A 23419-nucleotide genomic window follows, 5' to 3' on the forward strand; every position below is an offset into this window, starting at 1 on the left:
GCGTTTTGTACCACCTCGAGAGGATCTTGAAATGATTTTCTTGCATACGGACGCACGTGGACGCGCCGTGTGAGAACTTCAAGATATGCGCAATTTCTTCAGGTGAAAACTTCATGTCCAAGTCCATCTCCCAGGAAGTGATGTAAGCCGGCTTGTAATTTGCTGGGGGTGAGACAAATCTGTGAAGCATGGAAGAGACCTTTCGTAACATCCTAGTTCGTGAGACTAAGACTTTCTCAAAAGCGGACAGGTGTATTCTCAGGTCCGGGGTCTCTTTCAGCTGTAGGAGAAAAAATCGGATGTGTTCCTTGTGGAGAAAAGACAATCGTGACAATTGCGGGAAGCGTGCCGGGTCAGTAATCAGCTCCTTTGCTTCGTCATCCCACAAATCCCTCAGTCGAAGATCTCGAAGGGTAGTCCATGCCGAGGCATACTGTCTTACAGGATCACCAAATAAGGCTGGGAGGAGGGTGACTGGTAGTAATGGCGAAAGGCCCGGGGCTAGTTCTGGCCCAAGGGTACGCCAAGTTTCTACAGCTCCCTTAAAAAGTGGATTAAGGGAGTCCGGGTGCGGTTTCCTCGTGTGGGGTAGCCACAGGTCTCTGAGCAGTGAAGGAGGAAGACAAGCTGTGCTAGTGGAGATCGGGAACAGCAGATGTGACCACCATCCGAGTTGGATCGCTTTATAATAAAGGCTGACATCCGGGAGGCCTATCCCGCCTTGCGTTTTAGGCTTCACCAACAACGACCATGCTATTCTAGGCGCCTTGCGACGCCAGATGAACTTAGTGATCAAGGAGCGGACTGCAGCGAAGAAGTCTTTCGGGACGTAGATGGGGAGCATGGACAGCTTGTAGACGATTTTCGGCAGAAGATAAGTCTGTATGAGTGCTTTCCTGCCAAACCAGGAGAGTGGCAGGTGCTGGTAAGAGTCTAAGTCAGCTTTGAGAGATTTAAGGAGAGGCTGGAAGTTCGCCGCAAATAAATCTTCGATGGCTGGAGTGAGACGAATGCCTAAGTATTTGATCGAAGTGGTGGTCCATTGAAATGGTGTGCTAGCTTGAAGGAGGGAAACACGGTGCTTCGGGAGCGAAACGTTTAAAATCTCAGATTTCTCTAGGTTGGCTTTGTATCCCGAGACTCTCCCATAGACCCGTAAGATCTCCATGATGCGTGGCAAGGCTTCTTCCGGATTAGAGATGACAAATAAGACATCATCTGCAAAAGCTGTTGCTGAGGTGGTGACCTCTCCAGTTCGGATACCCAAAACAGACGAGTCTTGGCGAACTCTCTGAAGGAGTGTTTCGAGGACCAGAATGAATAAGGTCGGTGAGAGTGGGCATCCCTGTCTGGTCCCGTTGCGAATCTGGAATGCTTCCGATAGTGTCCCGTTGACCTTAAGTCTGGCGTAAGGAGACTTATAGAGAGTCAAAATCGCATCAACAAAGGGCGGCGGAAACTGGAATCGGAGCAGCGTCTCTTTCATGAAGGCCCAGGAGACCCTGTCAAAGGCCTTTTCCGCATCTACGCCCAGGAGTATAAGGGGGAGGTTGTCTTTTCTGGCCTTATGTATCAGCGGAAGTAAGCGCCTCGTGTTGTCCCTGCCCTCTCTTCCTGCTACAAAACCGGACTGCTCAGGATCAACCAAGTCTGGGACTAATGGCTTCATTCTTAAGGCAAGTAGCTTGGCCCAGATTTTCAAGTCCAAGTTTAGGAGGGAAATAGGCCTATAGTTGCCACAGAGGGTGCAGTCTCTTCCTTCTTTGGGAATGAGAGTTATGTGGGCTTCTAGCGTTTGAGTTGGGAGGAAATCCCCAGAAAGCAGCGCATTACACATTTTGGCCAAGTGTGGAATCAGGGTGGACTTGAACTTTTTGTAGTATAACAGCGGCAGGCCATCAGGTCCCGGGCTCTTTCCTGCGGGGAAGCTGTTAAGAACGTCAGACAGTTCTTCGTGCGAGACCGGGTCTAAGAGTGATGACACCGCGTCTGGAGACAGTTCAGGCAGGGCCAGGGAGTCTAAGAATTCTCTGATCAGGTTCTGCTGCTCCAGCTCCGTATACGGAACTTCATGGTCTGCTAGGTTGTAAAGATTGGAATAAAACTTAACGAATTCCTTCGCTATTTCAGGCGTATCAGCGGTGGAAAGGCCCTGATCGGTCATGATGCTGGGGATGTAGGTTTTCTGTTTAGCCTTGTGGAGAAGTGATGACATGAGACGGCTGCCTTTGTTTCCGTGGGCATAGAGCAATTTTCGGAAATGGAGGTGGTGTTTGGCCGCTCTCATATTGAGTATGTTCAAGAGGGCCTCTCTGAGACTCAGCAGGTCCGAGAGCGCCGCTTCCGCCTTAGTTCTCTTATGAATGCGTTCTAGTCTTGCTATATTGGCAAGGAGAGAGTCTATTTCCGCTTGTTTCTCTCTCTTCACTCTCGCAGCTAGAGAGATAAGTACGCCTCTGATGTAGGCTTTGTGTGCCTCCCAAACTAATGGCGGGGAGACATCTGGGGTCACGTTGCTTCGAAAATATTCTCTCAGGTGTTCCTCCAAGAAATCTACATTCTTCTGAGTGTCTAGTAAGGATTCATTTAGACGCCATGTCCACTGTCCCTTAGAAATCTGTCGGAGTTGAAGCGAAAGGAGAACCGCAGAATGGTCAGTCACTGTTATCGGACCAATTCTGGCGTCTGAGGAGAGGGGAAGCAAATCTTTTGAGATAAGCAAGTAGTCTATCCTGTGGTATGTCCCCGCCGTGCTAGAGTAAAAGGTGTAATCCCGCCCAGTAGGGTGCAGCATACGCCAGGAGTCTACCAAGTTAAGCTCTTGGAGTGCCCTGTGGATCGCGCTGATAGACCTCTGCGATAGAAGCGACTTTGGAGAGGAAGTATCTAATACATGGTTCAACGCAACATTAAGGTCTCCACCTACCACCAGCTGTCCTTCTGTGAATAGGCTGAGAGAGTGCAAGGTTCGGATAAGCCAGGACGTCTGGTTTTTGTTCGGGGCATAAAGGGATGCGAAGGTGTACGGGACTGAGGCTATGCTGCCTTTAACGAACAACGCACGGCCTTCAGAGTCAGCATACTTCGCTTTGAGGATGAACGGCATGGAAGGGTCAATCAGAATGGACACTCCTTTTGACGCTGAATTCGGGTGAGTACTGTGGAAACACTGATTGAAGGATTTACCAGGAAATTTGGGGACCTTTAAACCCTTGAAATGCGTCTCCTGGAGGAAGACTACGTTTGCCTTCCATCTCTTGAGCAGATACATAATGTGGTGCCTCTTGTTTGGGGAATTAAGGCCATTGGCATTCAGAGTCACACATTGGATTTTAACAGATGCGGATGTTTGTGAGGAAAGCATTCTGCAGCGTTGTGATTGCAAGGCACCTAGGAGAGGGGAAAGAGCAGTAGGACAAGGAGAGGTGAGTATAAGTGGGGAGAGGGAGAGGAAGTGGGGTAAGCGAGGAGGAACAAGACAATAAGTGTAAGCACAACAACAGTGAGACAATAGGTTAAGAATAATACAATCTACGTAACTTAGCGAAACGTAGTCAAAAGGAAACTATCAAACTATGCCACCTAAGGTAGCTACAGCCAACTAAGCAAAATCAGGGTAACTCAGATCTATAGAGATCTCCAGAGGGAAAAGGAAACAGATAAATACCAAAATGGACGCTGGTGTGTCCACACCATGCGTATATAAGCAAAACACTACACTAGTATTGCAGTAGTATAGAAAACAGGAAAATATCAGTCATCATCGGGGTAAGATAACACAATATCAACATCACCCAGACATGAAAGGTGCATAGAAATAAATGCGTAAACCAAAGCTTAGAGGGAGTTATTCCCAGTCTGGGGTGAAACCGAAATTAGGCTATGAGGCATATACAGTTCACAAAACAAGGTAAAGGCAAACCGTGATGTACGTGGTCAATTAGAGTCCAGGCCACGCATAAGCTGCTTCCTGGACCTCGGGGACCGGAGGCGACCTGGAGTGCGCGGAGGGTCCAACAGGGGCAGAACGGAGGTCGGGTCTGGATCCCGCGGGATCGGCAACCAGGACGGAACCGGCACAGGAGGAATGTTGAGCACTTCCCAAACTTGGTCCAGGTCCCTGGGAGTAAAGACGTTGTATCTTCTACCACTTTTGGTGAACGAGAGTCCAAAAGGGAACAGCCAGGCATATGGAAGGTTATGCGCCTTCAGAACATCCAGTAGCGGGCGCATCAGGCGGCGTTTTTGCAGCGTGGCAGGAGCAAGGTCTTGGTAGATTTGTACAGGGGTGCCATCATGTGACAAGTCCTTTTTGTCTCTGGCTGCTCGGAGAATCTCAGAGGCGTGAGCGGAGGATAAAAGGCTGCATATAACATCTCTCGGCGGATCATTGCCATCCGGGCGTGGGCGAATTGCTCTATGTATTCTCTCAATTAGGATAGACTGCGCCTTCTCCTCTCCAAGCAACATTCTGAAAAGTGACCTCGCTACTTCAGATAAAGAGTCCGGCAAAAACGTTTCAGGGAGTCCCCTTATACGGACATTCTTACGTCTGTTACGGTTTTCCAAGTCCTCCAGTAACAGATACGTTTTATTAAAATGCTCCGTGTGGGAGTCAAGCGTGGCTGTCATGGCAGAAGTGGTTTTCTGAGTCTTCGCCTGTTTCGATTCCAGGGAGTCTACTCTCTTCCCCAGTGCTTTCATATCTGCTCTGAGTTCGGCTATCTCGGAAAGTACCGGGACAAGCGCATGGGAGAGAGCCTCTTTAAGGAAACCTTGGGTTATGACTGTAGAATCAGAGTCCATGTTGAAGGATTCCTCCTCAGAGTCTGGGGCCCCGGCACCTTGAGAAGAGCAATCACTGTGCTGATGTTTATGAGATGGGACCGGACGTGCAGGGTTTTGCTTCTTCAAGAACTTCTGCATGTTAGTCGGGGAAACAGGCGTTTTCTGTTGTAACTTAGGATCTGAGGGTCTATCCTTCCCGATTTTGACCATATCTGAGGGGGGGGGGGGTAGGTAGCTAAATAGGTGTGGAACAGCGTCCTAGGGCGGTGATTACAGGCTCATGAGGGGTAATGAGCAAGTGGCCAGAGACAAACTTGAAAAGATACGCAAGAGTTACTGTAAAGTAGTAGTAGGCCGCAGAAGAGACAGTCTATTGTGAAAAGTCTGAGGAGGTTGAGGAAGTCTGTGGAGGGGTAATAGGTTCAGTTGGAGGGAGAGCCAGGGAAGGGTGGTGGGGGGGGAGGGGGGGCCAGGCAGTATGAGGAGCTTCCCTGGTGGTTGTGTAAAAGCTCTGCACTCTACTGCCTGGCAGCCAGAGTCCGGTGTCTGTGGGAAATGATGGCTGGATCTGTGGGAAGGTGAGGAGGTCCCAGTATGCAGATGGTGCCAGAGGAGGAAGGGGGGGGGGGGAGGGGAGTTGAGAATGGGCGATGAGGGCAGAGAACTGCAGGGGTTAAAAAACTGCTTTACTTATCTCCCTTTTTGTGTGTGCTCCCCTCCGCTTCTTGAAGTCGGCACCGGAGTTCAGGTACAGCCAGTAGAAGGGATGCGGCAGCTTTCTATCTCCTCCGCAGCAGCCGAGAGGCGTCTGGGTGTGTGCACTGCAGGGCCGCGGGACCGGAAGTGAGCTGATGCGGCGGTGCCGTCAGGTGAGCCCGGGGCGCCTGAGAGGCAGCAGGAGAACAAGATGCGGTGTCTTCGTTCGAATGTCCGGAGGAATCGGAGGCAAGCAACGTAGGCAGGTGAGTCTCTCTGCAGGTCCGGTGCGGCGTTCGCGCTTGCAGCGGAAGTTAGAAGTAGGTGAGCGCCGGGCGGCCGGGATGCGTGGTAGGCCGCAGGCTCTCCACAGCAGATCGGAGCCGCAAGAAGAGGGAATGTCTCTAGCCAGTCACGCTGGGAGGTTGGGGGAAAGGTCCCTTGAAGAAGGTCCAGTGGATGGTGGCACTGTAGAGGCAGATGAAATCAGATTTCGTGCCGATGAATCTGGAGCTCCAGAAGCGCACGTCCTTTCGCCTCGACAGTTAGGCCACGCCCCCCAACCATGCCCTTTTTGGCCAGAACGGCATGATCACTATAGCCGAAGTCTGGTCCTGCCTGAGTTTCGCCAATACCTTCGGGATCATCGGGATGGGAGGGAACACATATGCCAGTTCGAACCTCCATGGTATTGACAGGGCATCCACAGCCAAAGGGTTGTCTTCCCGATACAGGGAGCAAAATCTTTCTACTTTGGCATTGTGTTGGGTGGCCATCAGATCCACCTCGGGGACACCCCACCTCCTGGTCAGGTAGTGGAAGATGTCCTGATTCAAGGACCATTCGCCTGCGGTCGGGCGGCCTCTGCTGAGTTGATCCACTAGGATGTTCAGGTGGCCCTGGATGTGTACCGCGGCCAGCTGGGAGAGGTTCCGTTCTGCCCAAGAGAAGATCCGGTTGGTGACTTGCAGGAGCGAGGGGGACCTGGTTCCTCCCTGCTTGTTGATATAATGGACAGCGGTCAGATTGTCCAGCCTTACCTTGACCGCTTTCTCCTGCAGAACCGGTGCAAACGACAGAAGGGCTCGATGAACTGTGGTAAGCTCGTGCCAGCTGGATGAGCGCGTCCTCTCCCGCTGATTCCACGTACCTTGTACCGGGGTCTCCCACAGATGAGCTCCCCAGCCTGTGAGGGAGGCATCTGTAGTCAACAGGGTCCAGGCGGGCTGGACCGAGGACTTCCCATTGCGCAGATGGGTCCACCGGGGCAGTGTTTGCCGGGTGCTGATGGTTAACTGGATAGGCTTCTGTAATCCTGTAGGACTGTGGTTCCAGACTCTCAAGATCTCGTTTTGTAGTGGGCGCATGTGCCATAGGGCCCAAGGAACTGCTTCTATGGTGGCGGACATCAATCCTAGGACCTTCATGGCCGTCCTGATGGTGACCCTCTGTGTAGTAGATAGGTGATGCACCGTCCGAGCAATCTTCCTTTTGCGAGAGGAGGGTAGAGAGATCGTCATGTTGAGAGAGTCTAGAATAAGTCCCAGGAACTGAACTTGAGTTGATGGCACCACCACTGACTTCTGCCAGTTTACCAGCCACCCCAACTTGTTTAGTAGAGCTACAACGGTCTGTACCTGCGTGGTAAGAACCTCCTTTGACTGAGCCTTGAGAAGCCAGTCGTCCAGCTACGGGACTATAAATATGCCTTAAAGGCGCAGGGCGGCAGCGACCGGAGCTATGACCTTTGTGAAGGTGTGGGGGGGTGGAGGATATGCCGAATGGGAGGGCTCCGAACTGAAAGTGCGCCTCTTTCCCTTCTATGTATACGGCAATCTTTAGGAACTTTCGGTGTGCCGGAAAGATGGGTACGTGGAGGTAGGCGTCCTTCAGGTCCAGAGTGACGAGGTGATCTCCAGGCTGTAGAAATGGAAGCACTGACCTGATGGTTTCCATACAGAAGCGCACTTTGCGGATGAAGTGATTCAGGTATCTGAGATCGATGATCATGCACCACTCATCTGATGACTTGGGGACCAAGAAGACAGGAGAATAGACGCCTGTGCCTTGATCTGCGCGGGGTACCACCTCCAGCACGGCCTTGTCCACGTACTCTTGAATCAATTTCTCCAGATGAAGTTGCTTGGAGCCCTGAAGAGGGCGGGTTCTTACCATCTTCTCTGGCTGCTAGGAAATAAAATTGATTTTATAACCCTCCTGAATCGTCTGGATGACCCAGGGGTCCCAAACACTCTGGCGCCAGGCATCCACATAGTGGGAAAGACGACCGCCCACCACAGGGGGGGAGAGAGGTGGGGAAATTAGAAGGAGGTTCTCTTACGCCCACGAGAGGAACCCCGACCTCTTCCTCTGGCGGACCGCCGCCGGCCCCTGGTTCCTCTTCTAGAGGCTCCCCGACCCCGAAAGGAGGAGCTCTGTCCTTCTATGGGCTGAGGAAGATTCTTGCCCTTGGAGTCGGCCAATCCCTCCATAATGCGGTCGAGCTCCTTCCCGAACAGCCGGCCGGGTTCAAAGGGGAGGCTACACAGGCTGTTCTTGGAGGTGAGGTCAGCCCTCCGGGGCTTCAGCCACAGGGGCCGGCGAGCAGCGGTAGCTAACGCCATAGATCTGGTGGCCAGACAGGTCTGGAAGTGGGTGGCCTCCGTCAGATGGTCTACCAGCAAGGTGATGTCTGACATCGCCGCTAGGAGGTCGTCCCGATCCACTCCGGCGTCAATGTCTTTGGCCAGAGACGAGAGCTCTGCCCGCAGGCCAGTGGCTACTTCATTGGCGACAATGCCAAGAGAGGCCTGGGCAGAGGAGGCCGAATACACTCGCCTCAGGGATCCTTCTACCCGTCGATCCATAGGATCTCTCAGACCTGACCCATCTTCAGTCGGGAGGACCGTGCATCTTGATAGTTTGGCCACAGCCACACCTACTTTAGGCGGAGGGCCCCACGCTTTTAGCTGGCTTTCAGAGATAGGGAATAGGGTTTTAAAACGCCTGGATGGGGCAAAGGGTTTCTCTGGACGCCTCCATTCCCCTTCCATCAGGCGGAGCATCTCTGAAGAAGGCTTGACGGCACGGGACCTGCGGCTTGAGCCTTCTCCACCCTCCCGGTCTCTAATCCTGAGTGCTCTGAACAATTTTGACATCTTCTCCATAGGGAAGATTTCCTTCTCCTCCTCAAAATCCGACAACGACTCCACATCTCTGAGGCGCAGGTTCTCCAAGGGCGGAAGGGATAATTCACACTCCAGGCGCGGTCTCTTAGCCAGGTGGGAGACGCAGGTTTCCATTCTCTTCATGGAATCCTGGACAAATCCCTTCACCCAGGATACCATCTCACGCATGGGGGTCGCCTCAGAGGAGGGAGCTCTACATCCCTTACAAAACCGGTACTGGGAGTCGTCCGGAAGAGGGATTCTGCAGGTGGCACACGCAAGGTAATAATAATAATAATACATTTTATTTATATAGCGCCAACATATTCCGCAGCGCTGTACAATTTGTAGGGTTAAAATACAGACAGATACATTACAAAGAGAATCATTTCACACAATGGGACTGAGGGCCCTGCTCGCAAGAGCTTACAATCTATGAGGTAGAGGGGGTGACACAAGAGGTAGCAGGGGCGGCATTACTTATACAGGGGTCAGACACTTCTGTAATAGAGGTGACTGTCATTACACAAACATAAAACTTTATGAGCCGTCACCAGTCGTGTCCTGTAACATGTGGATGGAGCTTGGACCTATAAAGTTATCCTGAGATGACATCATATCATGTGGGATAATGTGGGAACGGGGACAGAGGAGGGTTAAGGGTTTACGTTAGACATTGTGATAGGCTTGTCTGAAAAGATGCGTCTTTAGTTTGCGTTTGAAACTGTAGAAATTGGGAGTTAATCTGATTGTCCGGGGTAGAGCATTCCAGAGAAGTGGTGCAGCTCGGGAGAAGTCTTGTATACGAGCATGGGAGGTTCTGATAATAGAGGATGTAAGTGTTAGGTCATTGAGTGAGTGGAGAGCACGGGTTGGGCGGTAGACAGAGATGAGGGAGGAAATGTAGGGAGGTGCGGCATTATGGAGAGCCTTGTGGATGAGTGTGATAACTTTATATTTTATTCTATATTGAATAGGCAGCCAATGTAGCGACTGGCACAGACCAGAGGCATCACTGTAGCGTCTAGCCTGATAGATGAGCCTGGCCGCTGCATTCAGAATAGATTGTAGAGGGGAGAGTTTAGTAAGGGGAAGATGGATTAGTAAGGAGTTACAGTAGTCAAGGCAAGAATGAATCAGAGAGACAATAAGTGTCTTTAGTGTATCTCTGGTAAGGAAAGGGCGTATTCTGGAGATGTTTTTGAGGTGGAGGTGACATGAACGTGCAAGTGATTCAACATGAGGGGTGAAGGAAAGGTCTGCATCAAACATAACCCCAAGGCAGCGGGCCTGTTGCCTAGGAGTTATAGTAAGGCCTGAGACTGCAATGGATATATCAGGGACAGATCTATTAGATGGTGGAAACAGTAGTAGTTCAGTCTTGGAGAGATTTAGTTTCAGATAGAGAGAGGACATGATATTTGAGACAGCAGAGAGACAGTCACTGGTGTTCTGTATGAGTGCAGGGGTGATGTCACGGGAACATGTGTATAATTGGTCAAGGTGCTTTCTTTTAGAAACTGCTTTCCTCCATGGAGGAATGGCGGAGGAGGAAGAAGAAGACATTCTGAGGGAGAAGAGAGAAACAACAATACTAACAAACTTGCCCCCATGGTGGGGATACTCCCCTCCCCCGGCCACCTCCACCAAACCTCACTCGGCGTAGAAAGTTAGCTTTCCACAGGACACGAATAACTGCCAGGAGCTTCTTCGTGCTGCTTGTAACTGGAGCGACAAGCACTGAATGGTGGGTAGGAGGAGATTTTATAGGCCAGGGGGGCGGGGACTTCTGGAGGGAAACGCCCCCTCCTTTCCTCAGGGGCAAAGTTTGGATAGAGGCTAATGGAAGGGGGGCCCCCTCAAGACTTCCAGGCTGCAGAACCCTCAAGGGAGGGGAGGGGACCCCCCTGACCTCCCTCCGGCAAAAACGCTCGTTTCTAGGGGTTTCTTCGGGCCGCCGCGCGACTCGCACTACTGCACGGCGGACACCCCAGCCGGCAGACCCGGGAACCTAAAGAATGGTTCCTAGGTCCGGAGGTTCCCCCCCACACGGGGAAGCCCCGGAGCCAGCAGAGGAGACGCAAAAAGAGGAGCAAAGAACAGAAAAAATAAAGTCTTCAGCTGTCAGGTAAGAGGGGGAGAGAAGCAGACCCCTATGAGAGGTCAGAACCCCTGCTCCCCCCTGACCACCTGTCCTGTCCCACAGGACAGAAAAAAACACAAGGGAGGAGCAGGTCTTCCGGCCTCTTATAGGGGTCAAAGTTGTTAGGTAATTAAAAATTCCACCTGTCCTAACAGCTCATAGGGGCAGGAATACCCCAGTTGTGCTGCTGTTGGGCGTAGGGGGAAACCAATTTACCTTATAGTATATTTTTGGCATGTGGTGGGGAAACCCTCAAAACCTCAGGGAGAACATATAAACTCCATGCAGACGGCGTCCTTGGTCAGACTCAAACCCAGTATCTCAACACTGCAAAGTGATAGTGCTAATTAGAGATGAGCGAGTAGTATTCGATCGAATACCTCCCCTGCATAGTTATTGGTGTAAAAAAGCGCCAGGGAAGGTGGGAGGAGACTTGAATTTTCACTGCGTTCACTGGTATTCGACCGACTACACCAATAACTATGCAGGGGAGGTATTCGATCGAATACTACTCGCTCATCTCTAGTGCTAACCATTGAACCACCATGCATATCAACGCAGTACAATTTGCAATACAACATGAGTAATAATGACTCAAGGAAACCAGGCCATGTCACAGTAGACCAAGGCCCTGATATGGCCAAACCACATGCGTAGTGTAAACAGTGGCTGAATCCCTTTCCCACCTATCTATTTGTACTAGAGGGAAACAGCCAACTAGTTGCACCACCATACAGGGGCAGTGGGTACATTGTGGCTCAGATTGTTATTGTCATCAGGACCCAAACGGTTCTAGTCTCAGATTGTCTGGAGATGTCCAAATTAATTAATTACATTGAGCTCAGGAGGAATAACCACCAGGATACAATGTGTTCTCTGTGATAATTCTCTCATGTTTATTGAGACTTCACACAAGATTATAAAGGAAAATAATGGCTTTATGCCTGCTTAATCGTCACAAAATACATAATATAGAAACATGTATTATAAATGGTTAAAAAATAAAATGGGCGTTTCCACATGAAACTTCCGGTGTCCGCCATCTTGAGCACCTGACCACATTAACTCATTCTACTCATTATAGTCAGTAGACCTTGAAAATGTATCATATAACATTTTTAATAAGGCCTAGCTCTTATCACCAAGTATCCCAGATGTGGGGAGTACATACCTCCTACCTTTGAAGAACTGAAAGAGGGACAAAATGTGCGTCGCGCGCAGCATGCTTCTGCAAATTTAGCTCCACCCACTTATACATTGACTCTCCTCATTGTCATTCATTTTTCATGTGCTCCCACACAGTATAATCCTCCTACAGTCACCCGTAAATTATATGTCCTCCATCTTTGCCCGCAGTTTCATGTCCCCCCTCCATCTCTGTCCCCAGTTTCATGTCCCCCCTCCATCTCTATCCCCAGTTTCATGTCCACCCCATCTCTGCCCCCAGATTCATGTCCCCCCATTTCTGCCCACAGTTTCATGCCATTCTCCCCCCTTCATCTGCCCACAGTTTCTTGTCCCTCCATCTCTGCCCCCAGTTTCATGCCATTCTCCCCCCTTCATCTGCCCCCAGATTCATGGGCCCCCTTCATTATGTGCCACCTCAATGTTTAACACAAAAACCACTTATACTTACCTTCCAACACTCCCCCACAGCTCTCTCCGCAGCTTCACTAACAGAGTTGTAGGCGCAATGCGATGTCATCACATCGCGCCTACACATCCACTAGCCGGAGCACAGTGGCTAGTGGATGTATTCAACTCCCGTATGTATTCAACTCAGATCTGCGTCCGGAGGATGTACCTCCCGCCAACCGGGACCGTGGGACAGGACACCAAATACGTGAATGTCCCGCGGAATCTGGGACGGTTGGGAGGTATGGGAGTATGGGAGTAAAATGTACAGCCGAACCATCTTATCAGAGAACCTTGATTATAAATCATGAGAAGAACTTTCTGAACAATAATACCTTCCATAATATACTGAATATAGTCTTCTTAAAGCGATAGACACAATTATTGCTGATTATAATAATATAATATAATAATAATAATAATAATAATAATAAAATTATAATAATTATTGATTCTCAGGCCATTTTCTGATATTTTTCCAGGCAGACCCTAGGAGAGACTGGTGGGTCTTTGGGTCTGTCTGGAGAGCTGAATGTCTGGTTAGAACTGATTTTTTTTTGTTTGTTTGCTTTTTTGGCATCATGTGGCTGGTTGTAAGCTACACGTAGTTAGTTTTGTTCTGTATTAGGGCTCGGATGAGCAGGATTTTTGTTTTCCCCTTTTGCCTGAAGGTAACGCTGGGTTCACACTAGCGCCCGGAGTCCGTTCTCAGCTTTCCGTCTTCTGCATGCAGAGGACGGAAAGCTGTCAGACCGGGTCCAGTCGTGAGTGCCGGTGAGCGTTTTAAGCTCTCCGCTGCGAAACGTTTTTTTTTTTTAAATCGGACACAGAGTACTGCATGTCCGACTCTGTGTCTGGCCAGACATCTTTCAAACCCATTCAAATGAATGGGTATGAAGAAGTCCTGCAGGTTTCCGTCTCCTGCTCAGTTTTGTGCAGGAAACGGAAACCTGTATGAACGGTGACCGGGCGCAGATGTGAACGAGCCCTAAGGCTGTTTTATTTTGCTTATTTTTGTACCTGATGTAATGTTTCTTTCTTTATTTTTTTAAATAAACGTGTTTACCAGACAACTGTGTCCCTGTCTGTGACTATTTAAGTCCATATTGCTGCTACCTTCCCCACACTAGCCTTCCACAGATGCCATTCTTGCCAACTTTTGGAAATGGTTTTCAAGGAGCTATAGTCCCGAGGGCACTCATCTTACATTGGACTGCTATATTTTGCTCATGCTTTACATGTGTAAAGCATGAAAGGTTGGGTGTAAATAAACTCTAGGCTGCAAACGGCCTCTTTACAATATAGAGGTGAACAGTGCAGCAGTCCTGGGTAACTTACTGCTCTATTCCATACTTTAAAAAGGACTGCTGCAACATACTGATCTCTCTTTCCTTGCACAGGACTGCTGTATATCTCTACATACTTTATACAGGATTAAGTTACATGAAGGGATATGCAGCAGTCCTGTCTAAGGGGGCATTCACACTACCGTTGGTATCCATTCAGCAAAGTCTGTGGCTATTGTCCATACAAGATTTTAGCAACGGACACTAACTGGTCCGTTTGCAATTTCATTTCATTTCAATGGGATTTTATCTTGTGTCCGTTTGTGTCCTTTAGTGTCCGTTTACAACCATGTCCGGTTTTTCAAGCGGACAAAAAAATCCTACATGGAGGACTATTCTGTCCATTTGAAAAAACGGACAGTAAGTGTGCATTTTTGTTTTATAACATTGAAGTCTATGGGTAATGGACATATAACGGACAGTAACTGATAGCCATCAATTACCGTCCGTTATCATAAATATCCATTTTTTTTTTTTATCAGACACCTTCTGAGCAGACACCAACAGTAGTGTGAACCCTACCTAAGAGTCAGCCCAAGACAGATGATGATCATGTCAACTATGGGGTGGCAAAATGCAATAAGGCAAGTTACACCTTTGAGTCAGTGTGCTATCCCTCAAAACAATGAATAACACAGTGACCAAAGCTATGGTGGTGTGTCTGAAGCCTAAAAGTAACCACATGACTCCTGATGAAACAGATTATAACCCAGACATCAGTACAATGGCAGCAGGTTATAGAATGTATATTTATGTTCGTGCGCCTTTAAGGCGTTTCTGTCTCTATGACAACTCAACTTGACTCCTGTCAAAGAGAATCTGCGTGTGCCCTTATCTAATATGGCCGCTCGTGAACTTCCGGGGCAGTCTTGCCAGCTGTTTGCCTAGACTCTTTGGTAGTCGATGGGTCTCACTGGCACTCGTGTCGGCTTGGAGGACCCGGAAGTCGCATCTCTTTCTCCTTCCCTTGTAAGCCGGCGGTAAGATGGCGGCAACCGCAGACTGCGATGTGATGATGGCGCCTGTAGAACCGGAGAGGAGTCCAGAGGAACGGGATAGGTATGGGAGACGAGTGCGTGTGCTTCTGGGGGGAGGACGGTGGAATCGGCGTAGTGATTGGCATGTGGTGGGGTCATCCGGGAGGGGACGGCATGGCAGCCTGAGGCCTGATAGGGGCTTCCTAGCCATCAGTGTGCGTAGTCCTGGGGGTATGAGTGTACCTGATGTGTGCCCGGTCACAGGGGGGCGCATTGTTCGGCCTGACAGCTGCTTATCCCATTGATCTGCTGTCCTGAGGTGTGCTGTAATGTAGGACATGTGCTGATGTGATATCTATGTGTCATCTCATACATGTATCATCATATGTAACGTGTTTGTCCTGTTAGCCATAACTGAATGTGGTCTTTGCGCCATAACAGGAGGCCATGCGGGTGACCAGCTCACCTATCACTTGGACATATTATTTCCCATGTATAAAATGGCAGGATGATCATTGCTTTATAAAATATGGCGTAAATCATTCATGAAAAGGGAGCACGATCCTAATCTATTCAACAGTTACACATATGTGTGTAGTATTACTAGCTCAACACAAGGGCGGCGACATATTGCAACTAAGGCTCGCCATACTGTGATTGCTAAAACAGCGCTATAGTGAGAGAATGCAATATTCTCATCGGTAAGGGCAGCAGCGCAATTTCCTTTTGATATGTGATGTATGTTGTCCTTGTGAATACTGACCGTTGAGTCCTCCTGCATGGTCTGTAATGTAGAGGTTTGCAGAATTCTAGTTTTTACATGAGGATCCCAAGTACCCCTCTCCCAATGATGAACTCAGGATGCCTTAAGTGTGCATTCACACAATGCTATTTTGCATCACAGTTAAAAATTACTTAAAATGCATTATTTTTTTTTAATGCAGTTTTCCATTGTTTTGCAAAAACACATCATGTGAAGGTAGCCTAATATAAAATCTATAAAGAAAAGTGGGGTTTTGGCTTATTATCTGGCACATGGATATTTTAGCACATGCTCTAATGTGAGTCTATCTAATCAAAGATGAATAGGCCATCAATATCAGATCGGTCACGGTCTGACACCTAGGCCCCGCTTGATCAGCTATTTAACCTACCGGAAGCCGTATACTGCCATATCCAGGTCTGCTTGTTCTGGCCGTATACCTAGTATACGGTTTATTGCAGGTGAAACAGCTAACCTATGGATAGGTCATAAGTATTCAACTTTGCTAAGGCCCGATTCACTTCTGCATTTGGGCCATTCCATTCTCCTATCAGCATGAAGTAAGTCCTGCAAGCGGCACTTTTCTCTCCACATTTTTTGTGCGGAAACCACACGGGTCTCATTTTAGTCTATGGGTTCTGCGGGTTTCCCAGGTAACCACTTTTTTATGCAGATAGGTTTCCGTTTGGGGGTCCCCACTCAGATTTCCCGAAGGGAAACTCCAATGCAAATGTGAGCCGGGCCTAAGTCCTGGACAGCTCTTTATTATATTATATAACAGATTTGATACATAGCTTGTTACATATTTACTTTTCTAGGTATTCAATCTCCAGCTTTTCAATGAACTAGAGGATCTTTACTGCCTATAGGAGTCTGTTTGGCCTACCACAGCTCTGGACGCAGCACATGGGGCCGCTCGGGCATATTATACTGTTTGGCAACTGAAAGTTGCTTTTGGTTCCTAACTTTTTTATTTAGGAGCAAGTGGCTCCTAAATATTCTTTTTTCACTAAGATAAATATATATAATTATAATGTAATATATTATATATTATAATATATTATATATAATTATATATAAATATTAGTTTGGTCTGGAGAACACAATGTCCCGTGGGCCTCAGAGTACAAAGCCAACAAAAGTTTGGTCTTCTGTAAAGTGTATAATAAAAGTTCTGGTCCATTTTGATAAAACGTATTTTTCAGTGCCTCGCCTTGTTCAGGATCTCTCTGCTTCCTGTGAGTTTTCTTGTCTGTGTCCAGAGCAGGTTAATGACTGGATGTAAAGTGTGAGTGTTATAGTCACTGACAAGAAACTGACCTCGCTAAGGAATTAAAGGGGTTGCTCAGCCGTGCAAAATCTTATACAAACAGCTGTAATGGTAAAAATAACGAGAGGTATTACTTACCAGTTTCCTTCTGCGCCAGTGCCTGTGCTATCCTGATCCCCTATTTATCAATTTTCAGTGGTAAGTAGACATGAGCGAACACTGTTCGGATCAGCCGATCAGAACAGCACGCACCCATAGAAATGAATAGAAGCACCTGCCATGTACACTTTGCCGGCGGCCGGCCGGCGTCACAGGTGCTTCCATTCATTTCTATGGGTGCGTGCTGTTCTGATTGGCTGATCCGAACAGTGTTCGCTCATCTCTAGTGGTTAGCAGTGATCCCCCGCAGTGCTGCAGTCCTGAGCCACGGATAACATCAGCCCAGAGTGTTTGTATGTTCTCCCCATGTTGTGTGGGTTTCCTCCAGACACTCAAGTCACCTCCCAGGACAGGAAAGTGAGTGATGACAATATCTGTACAGTGCTGCAGAATATGTTGGCGCTATAAAAAAAATAACAAATAAATGTGTTGATGTGAGCCATGCAGCCAGCCACTGCTATAGCACTGCTGTGGCCAATGCTTTAGGGACGCTTCAAGATGTCATTGAAAACCAGGTTAGGCCCGGTACACACATGCGTTCGGGTTTCCGTTCCAAGAGTCCGCCTGGGGACCCCCCGCACAGAAACCTATTCGCATAAAAAAGCGGTTACTTAAGAAAACCTGCAGACCCCATAGACTATAATGGGGTCCGTGTGGTGTCTGCACAAAAAATGCGGAGAGAAACGTGCTGCTTGTTTCATGCAGATAGGGGAACGGAATGGCCCGAACGCAGATGTGACCTGGGCCTAAAAAGCCTGGCAGAGGACTAATGAAGCCCTGGCATGGCTCTGACATGGTTACTGGTTATTCCTCATTTATTGTATATCATTATCAGCTGTAAAATAAATGTAATGGGTTTGGGAAACACCTTTAAAACCCACTACCGGGGGCATTTCCTAAAGCTTGCGGGCTGCCAAGTAATAAGCCAGGATGTAAAGCACTTGTTGTCTGAGGAATACAGGGCAGCTGTTGGTATAGCCCACCCCCCATTGTACCAAACACTGGTATATTTTCCTAATAATATTGCACAGCCTCCTGTGGGGGGCTTTATATTCTTGCAGACTATTGAGCAGCCCTTGACTGCCGATCTCAGTGACCTCAGCTGAGCACATGGCTGTGTTTGTTTACTTGGCATCATCTGTGTATTCTGCTATCAGTGTACATAAAGAAACATATATACATAGGCACAGTTGTCCTCCAAAGCAGTTCTCATTAGATCAGTGTTTAATACTTTAGGTCCCCAATCAAACACAAACTTCCCCTTTAAGAGAGCACGAAAAATGGCAAACGATGGCCTCAATGAAGTGAGTGCGGTATTGAGATTGCATTTATCCCGTTATCCCCAGCGCTCGAGTCCTCAGCTTGATCTTTTCAGATCTATCAGAATGTTCTGCTGTAAATTACAGACTGGGTTATATATGTAGCATCTTCCCCCGCTCGGTTCTGACAGTGGCCTCGGATATGCAGGATGACATTGTATGATTGAACAATGAGATGATTCCTCCGCCGTGGATGTGTCTGTGTAATTTGCGGCTAAGTTTTCCTTCTGACATAAACAGTGCTTATTTATAGCTGCAGCTTCAGATGGCAGAGCCGCCTTCTTGCACGGTGAAGGCATCACGTTTCCTGCTGCAGAAGCTGCACAGATTTGCAGTGGATATCCGGGCTCGGTCACCTCTGCACTGCGCACTTATTGCTGGAGCAGTCGCCAGGCTCACGCCAGTGATTGAAGTGATGCTTAGCGGAGTCTTATCACAGCTGCTTCATCCTCCGAGCTCTGCTGGTTTTATATGCCACTATATCACAGCTGAATGGGCTATAAGTAAATGACAGTAGCACGTCTCAGAGTGCATATAGTAGCCAATTGCTATGGATTGGGTGCCATCATTCATTTGACAGGTATACTATAAGGATTCAGGATCCTGTGTCCTTGTAGCCCCTGTCTGGTCACAGCATGTGTTGTTGTGGTGGAAGATGATACATCTTTACCCCTGTGCTACAGTAGACATTATGGCTTCTGTCAGCACAGCGCCCGCGGACTTCAGGTGGCTGCCGATAGCACAGAAGGTAATTCAAGGTCAGAAGATAAGCAAAGGCAAGTTATACTGTAGCATTAAAGGAGTTTTCCAGAACTTAGAGGTGTTCTCCAGTTTCGGAGCAATATTAATAGACAAATGTTGTCTGTGTAATGAAGTTATACCATTTTCCAATATATTTTGTGTATATATAGTTTTCTCGATCTCTTCATTCTGCTTACTTGCAGGGAATAAAAATCAGCCCATGGTCATGTGATAGATACAAAGGTGCACAGCTCGGTACCAGGCAGATATCTGATTACTGTGCTGTGACTGTAACAAGCCGTGCACCTGTGTGTCCGTCACATGGCCGTGGGCCGCAACTATCACGTGGCCGTGGACCGATTTCTATTCACTGGGAGTAAGCCGAATGAATGAAAGCAAGCAGAGCTCTAGAAAACTGTGAGGAATTGATACAGAAAATATATTGGCAAATTGTATAACTTCATTATACAAACAATAACGTTTGTCTCTCAGTATCAGTCTGAAAGTGGACAACCCCTTTAAGTATTGATGATCTCTCCTTAGTAGTCTTGACAAGTGGGACCTCCACCAATCATTTGTTTGGAGAAGCCATGGTGCTCACATGTGCTGCAGCCTCTTCCCTGTTCTGACGCCTCATGTTCATCATGTGTAAGATACTGCACCATATGCACATCGTATCGCTTACCTGAACCCTGCAGCTTATTCAACCAAGCTGATTGGGCATCAAAATGGGCCCGTCTAATAGACATCAGCAGGTCACTTGCCCATAGCTATTTTTGGACATTCTAGTTGAGTGGAACAGTTAGTTGGTGGATACTTTCCGGCACCTTCTGCTGCTTTGCAGTGACAATTGACAATGGTGGTGACATTGGAGGTATATTCTAGGTATAGTACAGCAAGGTCTGTAATGAGACATCCGCGGTAAGGCTGGGCTCACATCTGCACTGGCATTGCTGCGGAACGAAAAACTGAAAATAAAGCCAGTGCCAGATCCGTGGTATGACTGGCACCAAGTACCCTCAACAGAAACCCCAGTTTGTGTTAATGGTTTCTTTTGGGCTTCTGTCATCATACCCATCACTAGATCAGAAAGGAATAGCTCAGCATGCTACTGGACCCTCCAACTCAAATGTGAACGTAGCCATAGTGACACTATAGCATTTATCATTATTTTAAAGGGATTGTCTGGTTAATTGAAAAACTGGTCACAGGCAAGAGAGAGGTTAAAATAAACTAGCCTGAATCCCCCCCCCCCCCCCCACTGCTGTCCAGCTCAGTCTCTACTGACCCTCACTGTGTTTGTTGTGGGATCTGCAGCAGTGACGTCACATTGGACATGGCACTTTGTCCTCAGTACACCATTAAGGCTAGAAATTAGATGTCTGTCCTGCTGCCCCACCAACAAACATTGCCTTAGAGCATAGAGATAAGATAATCCTTTAATGGTCCCACCATGGTGAAATTCAGTGTATTGGGCCTGGTTCACATTGGTGTTTGGTATTGGTATAGTCCGCTTGGGGGCTCCCCGAAGGAAAACCTATACGCATTAAAAAACGATTAGCTTTGTAACCACACATGCCCCATGGACTGCAATGGGGTCCGTGTGGTTTCTGCATGAAACATGTGGAGAGAAAATTGCTGCTTGCAGTATTTTTCTCTCCTAATGATTCATGCAGAAACCACACAGACCCCACTATAATCTATGGGGTACATGTGGTTACTTATTTAACTGCTTTTTAATGCGTTCGGTATTCTGTTTGGGGAGTACAAAAGCTCCACGGTAGAGACATTACAGTAACAGTAGGTACAGATAAAAAGGTAAATGTAAAAAATAGTAGAAGTGCTATCACAAACTTAAGGATCTTTCGGTTCTCTGTATGGGATGATCTCCGCTTAGTTCGGTGTTGGTTGTACAGCCTAATCGCAGTGGGGAGGAAAGACTTCTGATTAGAGATGAGCGAGTACTGTTGGGATCAGCCGATCCGAAGAGGCACGCATTGAAATGAATGGATGTACCTGGTACTTCCGCTTTGATGCTGGCCGCTTAACCCCTCGCGTGCCGGCTATGTTCATTCATTTCAATGTGTGCGTGCTGTTCGGATCGGCTGATCCCAACAGTACTCGCTCATCTCTACTTCTGATAGCTCCTTCTCACATTTGGGGTGAAGCAGTCAGTGGTTGATAGTAGAGACATCAGGGGATTCAGGAGGTAAGTACATCTTGGTTTGAGTTTTAATGGTCTGTGGCCAGTTTTTCATTGAAATCCAACAACTTCTTTAAATTTGCATCTATAGTGGAGAACAAGTAATGTGAGGCTAGCTTCATACTTGTGCTGGCCCCTCCGTCGTTCGTGTTTGCTGGGGGGCCTGAATGACTGAGAACCTGTCAGTCCGAATCTGAGACCCCGCAGACCGAAAATGGTGTCCATTGGGTTTCCACGGTTTTTATATTGAAAAACTGGTTGTATATTGATTCTGCTTCAGAGTCTCCTTAGGATGTGAACCCAGCCTAAGGAAACTTTTACACCTGCTTTGGAGTCTCTATTTGAAGACTTGTGCTTTCAAAATCGCTGGACGAAATAGTCCTGCAAGTTTGACATTTCCGTCCGGTGGTTTCATTTTAAAAGAGCAGACACTGGATGGATCCCATTATAGTTAATGGAGTCGGCTGGGTTGTTGTAGCTGTCCACCTTCTTACACAAGCATTGAGATCATTCTGGAGGAGCTAGGAGATGAAGGACTCTTGTTTACTTGTGTATTATCAATGCCATATGTACTCATGCACCCCCCCATTACTGAGCAGCGTCATGTATGTAAGTAGGAAAGGACCAGCACAGTCCTCCACAGAGTAGGCCGACCTCTTACTTTACTATATTTCTGTTGTATTAGGAGCCCTACAATGTCTTATTGGTTTATACTCTGGATTTATCATAATGAATTAAGACTTGTCCCAATTTTGTGTCAAGCTTTGTGTTTTGTTACGTTTAGACACAGCATGTTCCTTGCAAAGAGATCAATTCCTCCTTTGCATGTTCTGTAGGCTCCTGTTCTGGGTGAGTGGATGTGTCTGAGCTCACACTGCAAGTATTTGTCCACTTGTCCTTGCAGTATGATCGCTTCTGGGGAGGGGGGAGAGAAAGGTGACTGTGTCTATCACTATGTAGCAACTGAGAGATGTGAAATGGCGGTGGAAATTAGAATATAAGCCTTCTCCTCTTTTTAGTTTAGTTTTTTTTGTGTTTCTGGAGCATGGAGGGAAGGAGAGGAGTCTGATTTATTTAGGCCGAATGCTCTTGCCTGGAAACCGTTGGATTGGCTGATCTAGGAAGTATTTAGGTGTCAGACCCTTACAGATCAGATAGTGAAGACCTATCAGTATGAAAATCAGTTTGGTACCAGAAAACCTATTTACAGCTAAGGCCCCGCTTTGCAGAAACGCAGCTCTTTTTGTTGCAGATTTTGCTGCAGTTTTTTGAGGCAAAGCCAGTAGTGGATTGAGGAGAAGTAGGAGACTTTCCTATATATTTCCTATTCCTTTGGTATCCATACTTGGCTTTGCTTTAAAAAAACACAACAAAAATGCTGCGTTTCCCCAACATGGGGCCTAAGACTCCGTCCACATGAATTTGTGCTTTCTCCGTGAGCTAGCTGTGTTTTTCACGGCCAGCACACTGACCTATTATTTTCTCTGGCCCTTATACACGCCTGTGTATTATGGGTCCATGTATAGGGCCATTAGCAATACTCAGGATAAGTTCTACATTTGTCTGTATTTTTGTGGTCGGGGCTCACAGAAGACAATCGCTGCAGCCATCTGTACAGTTTTACCATGGTCGTAGCACTTGCACCCGTGTGTGTGTAGCCTAATTCTGTGCTTTCTGTTCAGGCTATGCATCTCTCTGACAGGATTTCTGAGGTAGTGGTGGTGGCTGCACTAGTACCAGAAGATGGAGGAGCAGCACAGTCTTCCTCCAGGCTCCAAAGCTGAATAACAGAGGCATATTTAGTAACTATAGAATCGCAGCAGGAATACCATACAGTACCTTGTAATGCTCCTTACCTACTTTCCAAATATGCCTTTGTTATTCAGTATCACTACTCCATTATTAAGAAACTGCTGATTTATTCCTTAACAATGGAGTTGCAATGCTGAATAACACATATAAGATACTGTGATTACTTTGAATACCATTTTCTTACTTACAGACTCTTTATCCATCTTTTACAAGTTGTAACTTTTTTTTTTTCTCTCTGTTGTAGGGAAGCCGAAGCCTACAAAGAAAAAGGGAATGCATTCTATGCACAGAAGGACTACAATGAAGCTTACAACTACTATACAAAGGCCATTGGTAAGTAGTGCTAGGGGCTGCATTACTAACATTGTAGTCTTCCCACCTCTCAGTGCCACTGCAAGTC

General features: G+C 47.7%; 1 protein-coding gene across 1 annotated transcript in view; it reads left to right on the plus strand.

The window, feature by feature from the left end:
* Nucleotides 1–14715: 14715 nt before the first annotated feature.
* Nucleotides 14716–23419, plus strand: part of DNAJC7 (DnaJ heat shock protein family (Hsp40) member C7) — a 32014-nt gene continuing 23310 nt past the window's right edge. The window contains exons 1-2 of the mRNA XM_075278308.1: nt 14716–14834; nt 23264–23352. Coding sequence (XP_075134409.1) covers nt 14761–14834; nt 23264–23352 — 163 coding nt within the window. The 5' untranslated portion in view covers nt 14716–14760. The remainder of the gene's footprint in view (nt 14835–23263; nt 23353–23419) is intronic.

The sequence above is a fragment of the Leptodactylus fuscus genome, chromosome 6 (assembly GCF_031893055.1).
Source record: "Leptodactylus fuscus isolate aLepFus1 chromosome 6, aLepFus1.hap2, whole genome shotgun sequence".
Taxonomy (NCBI): domain Eukaryota; kingdom Metazoa; phylum Chordata; class Amphibia; order Anura; family Leptodactylidae; genus Leptodactylus; species Leptodactylus fuscus.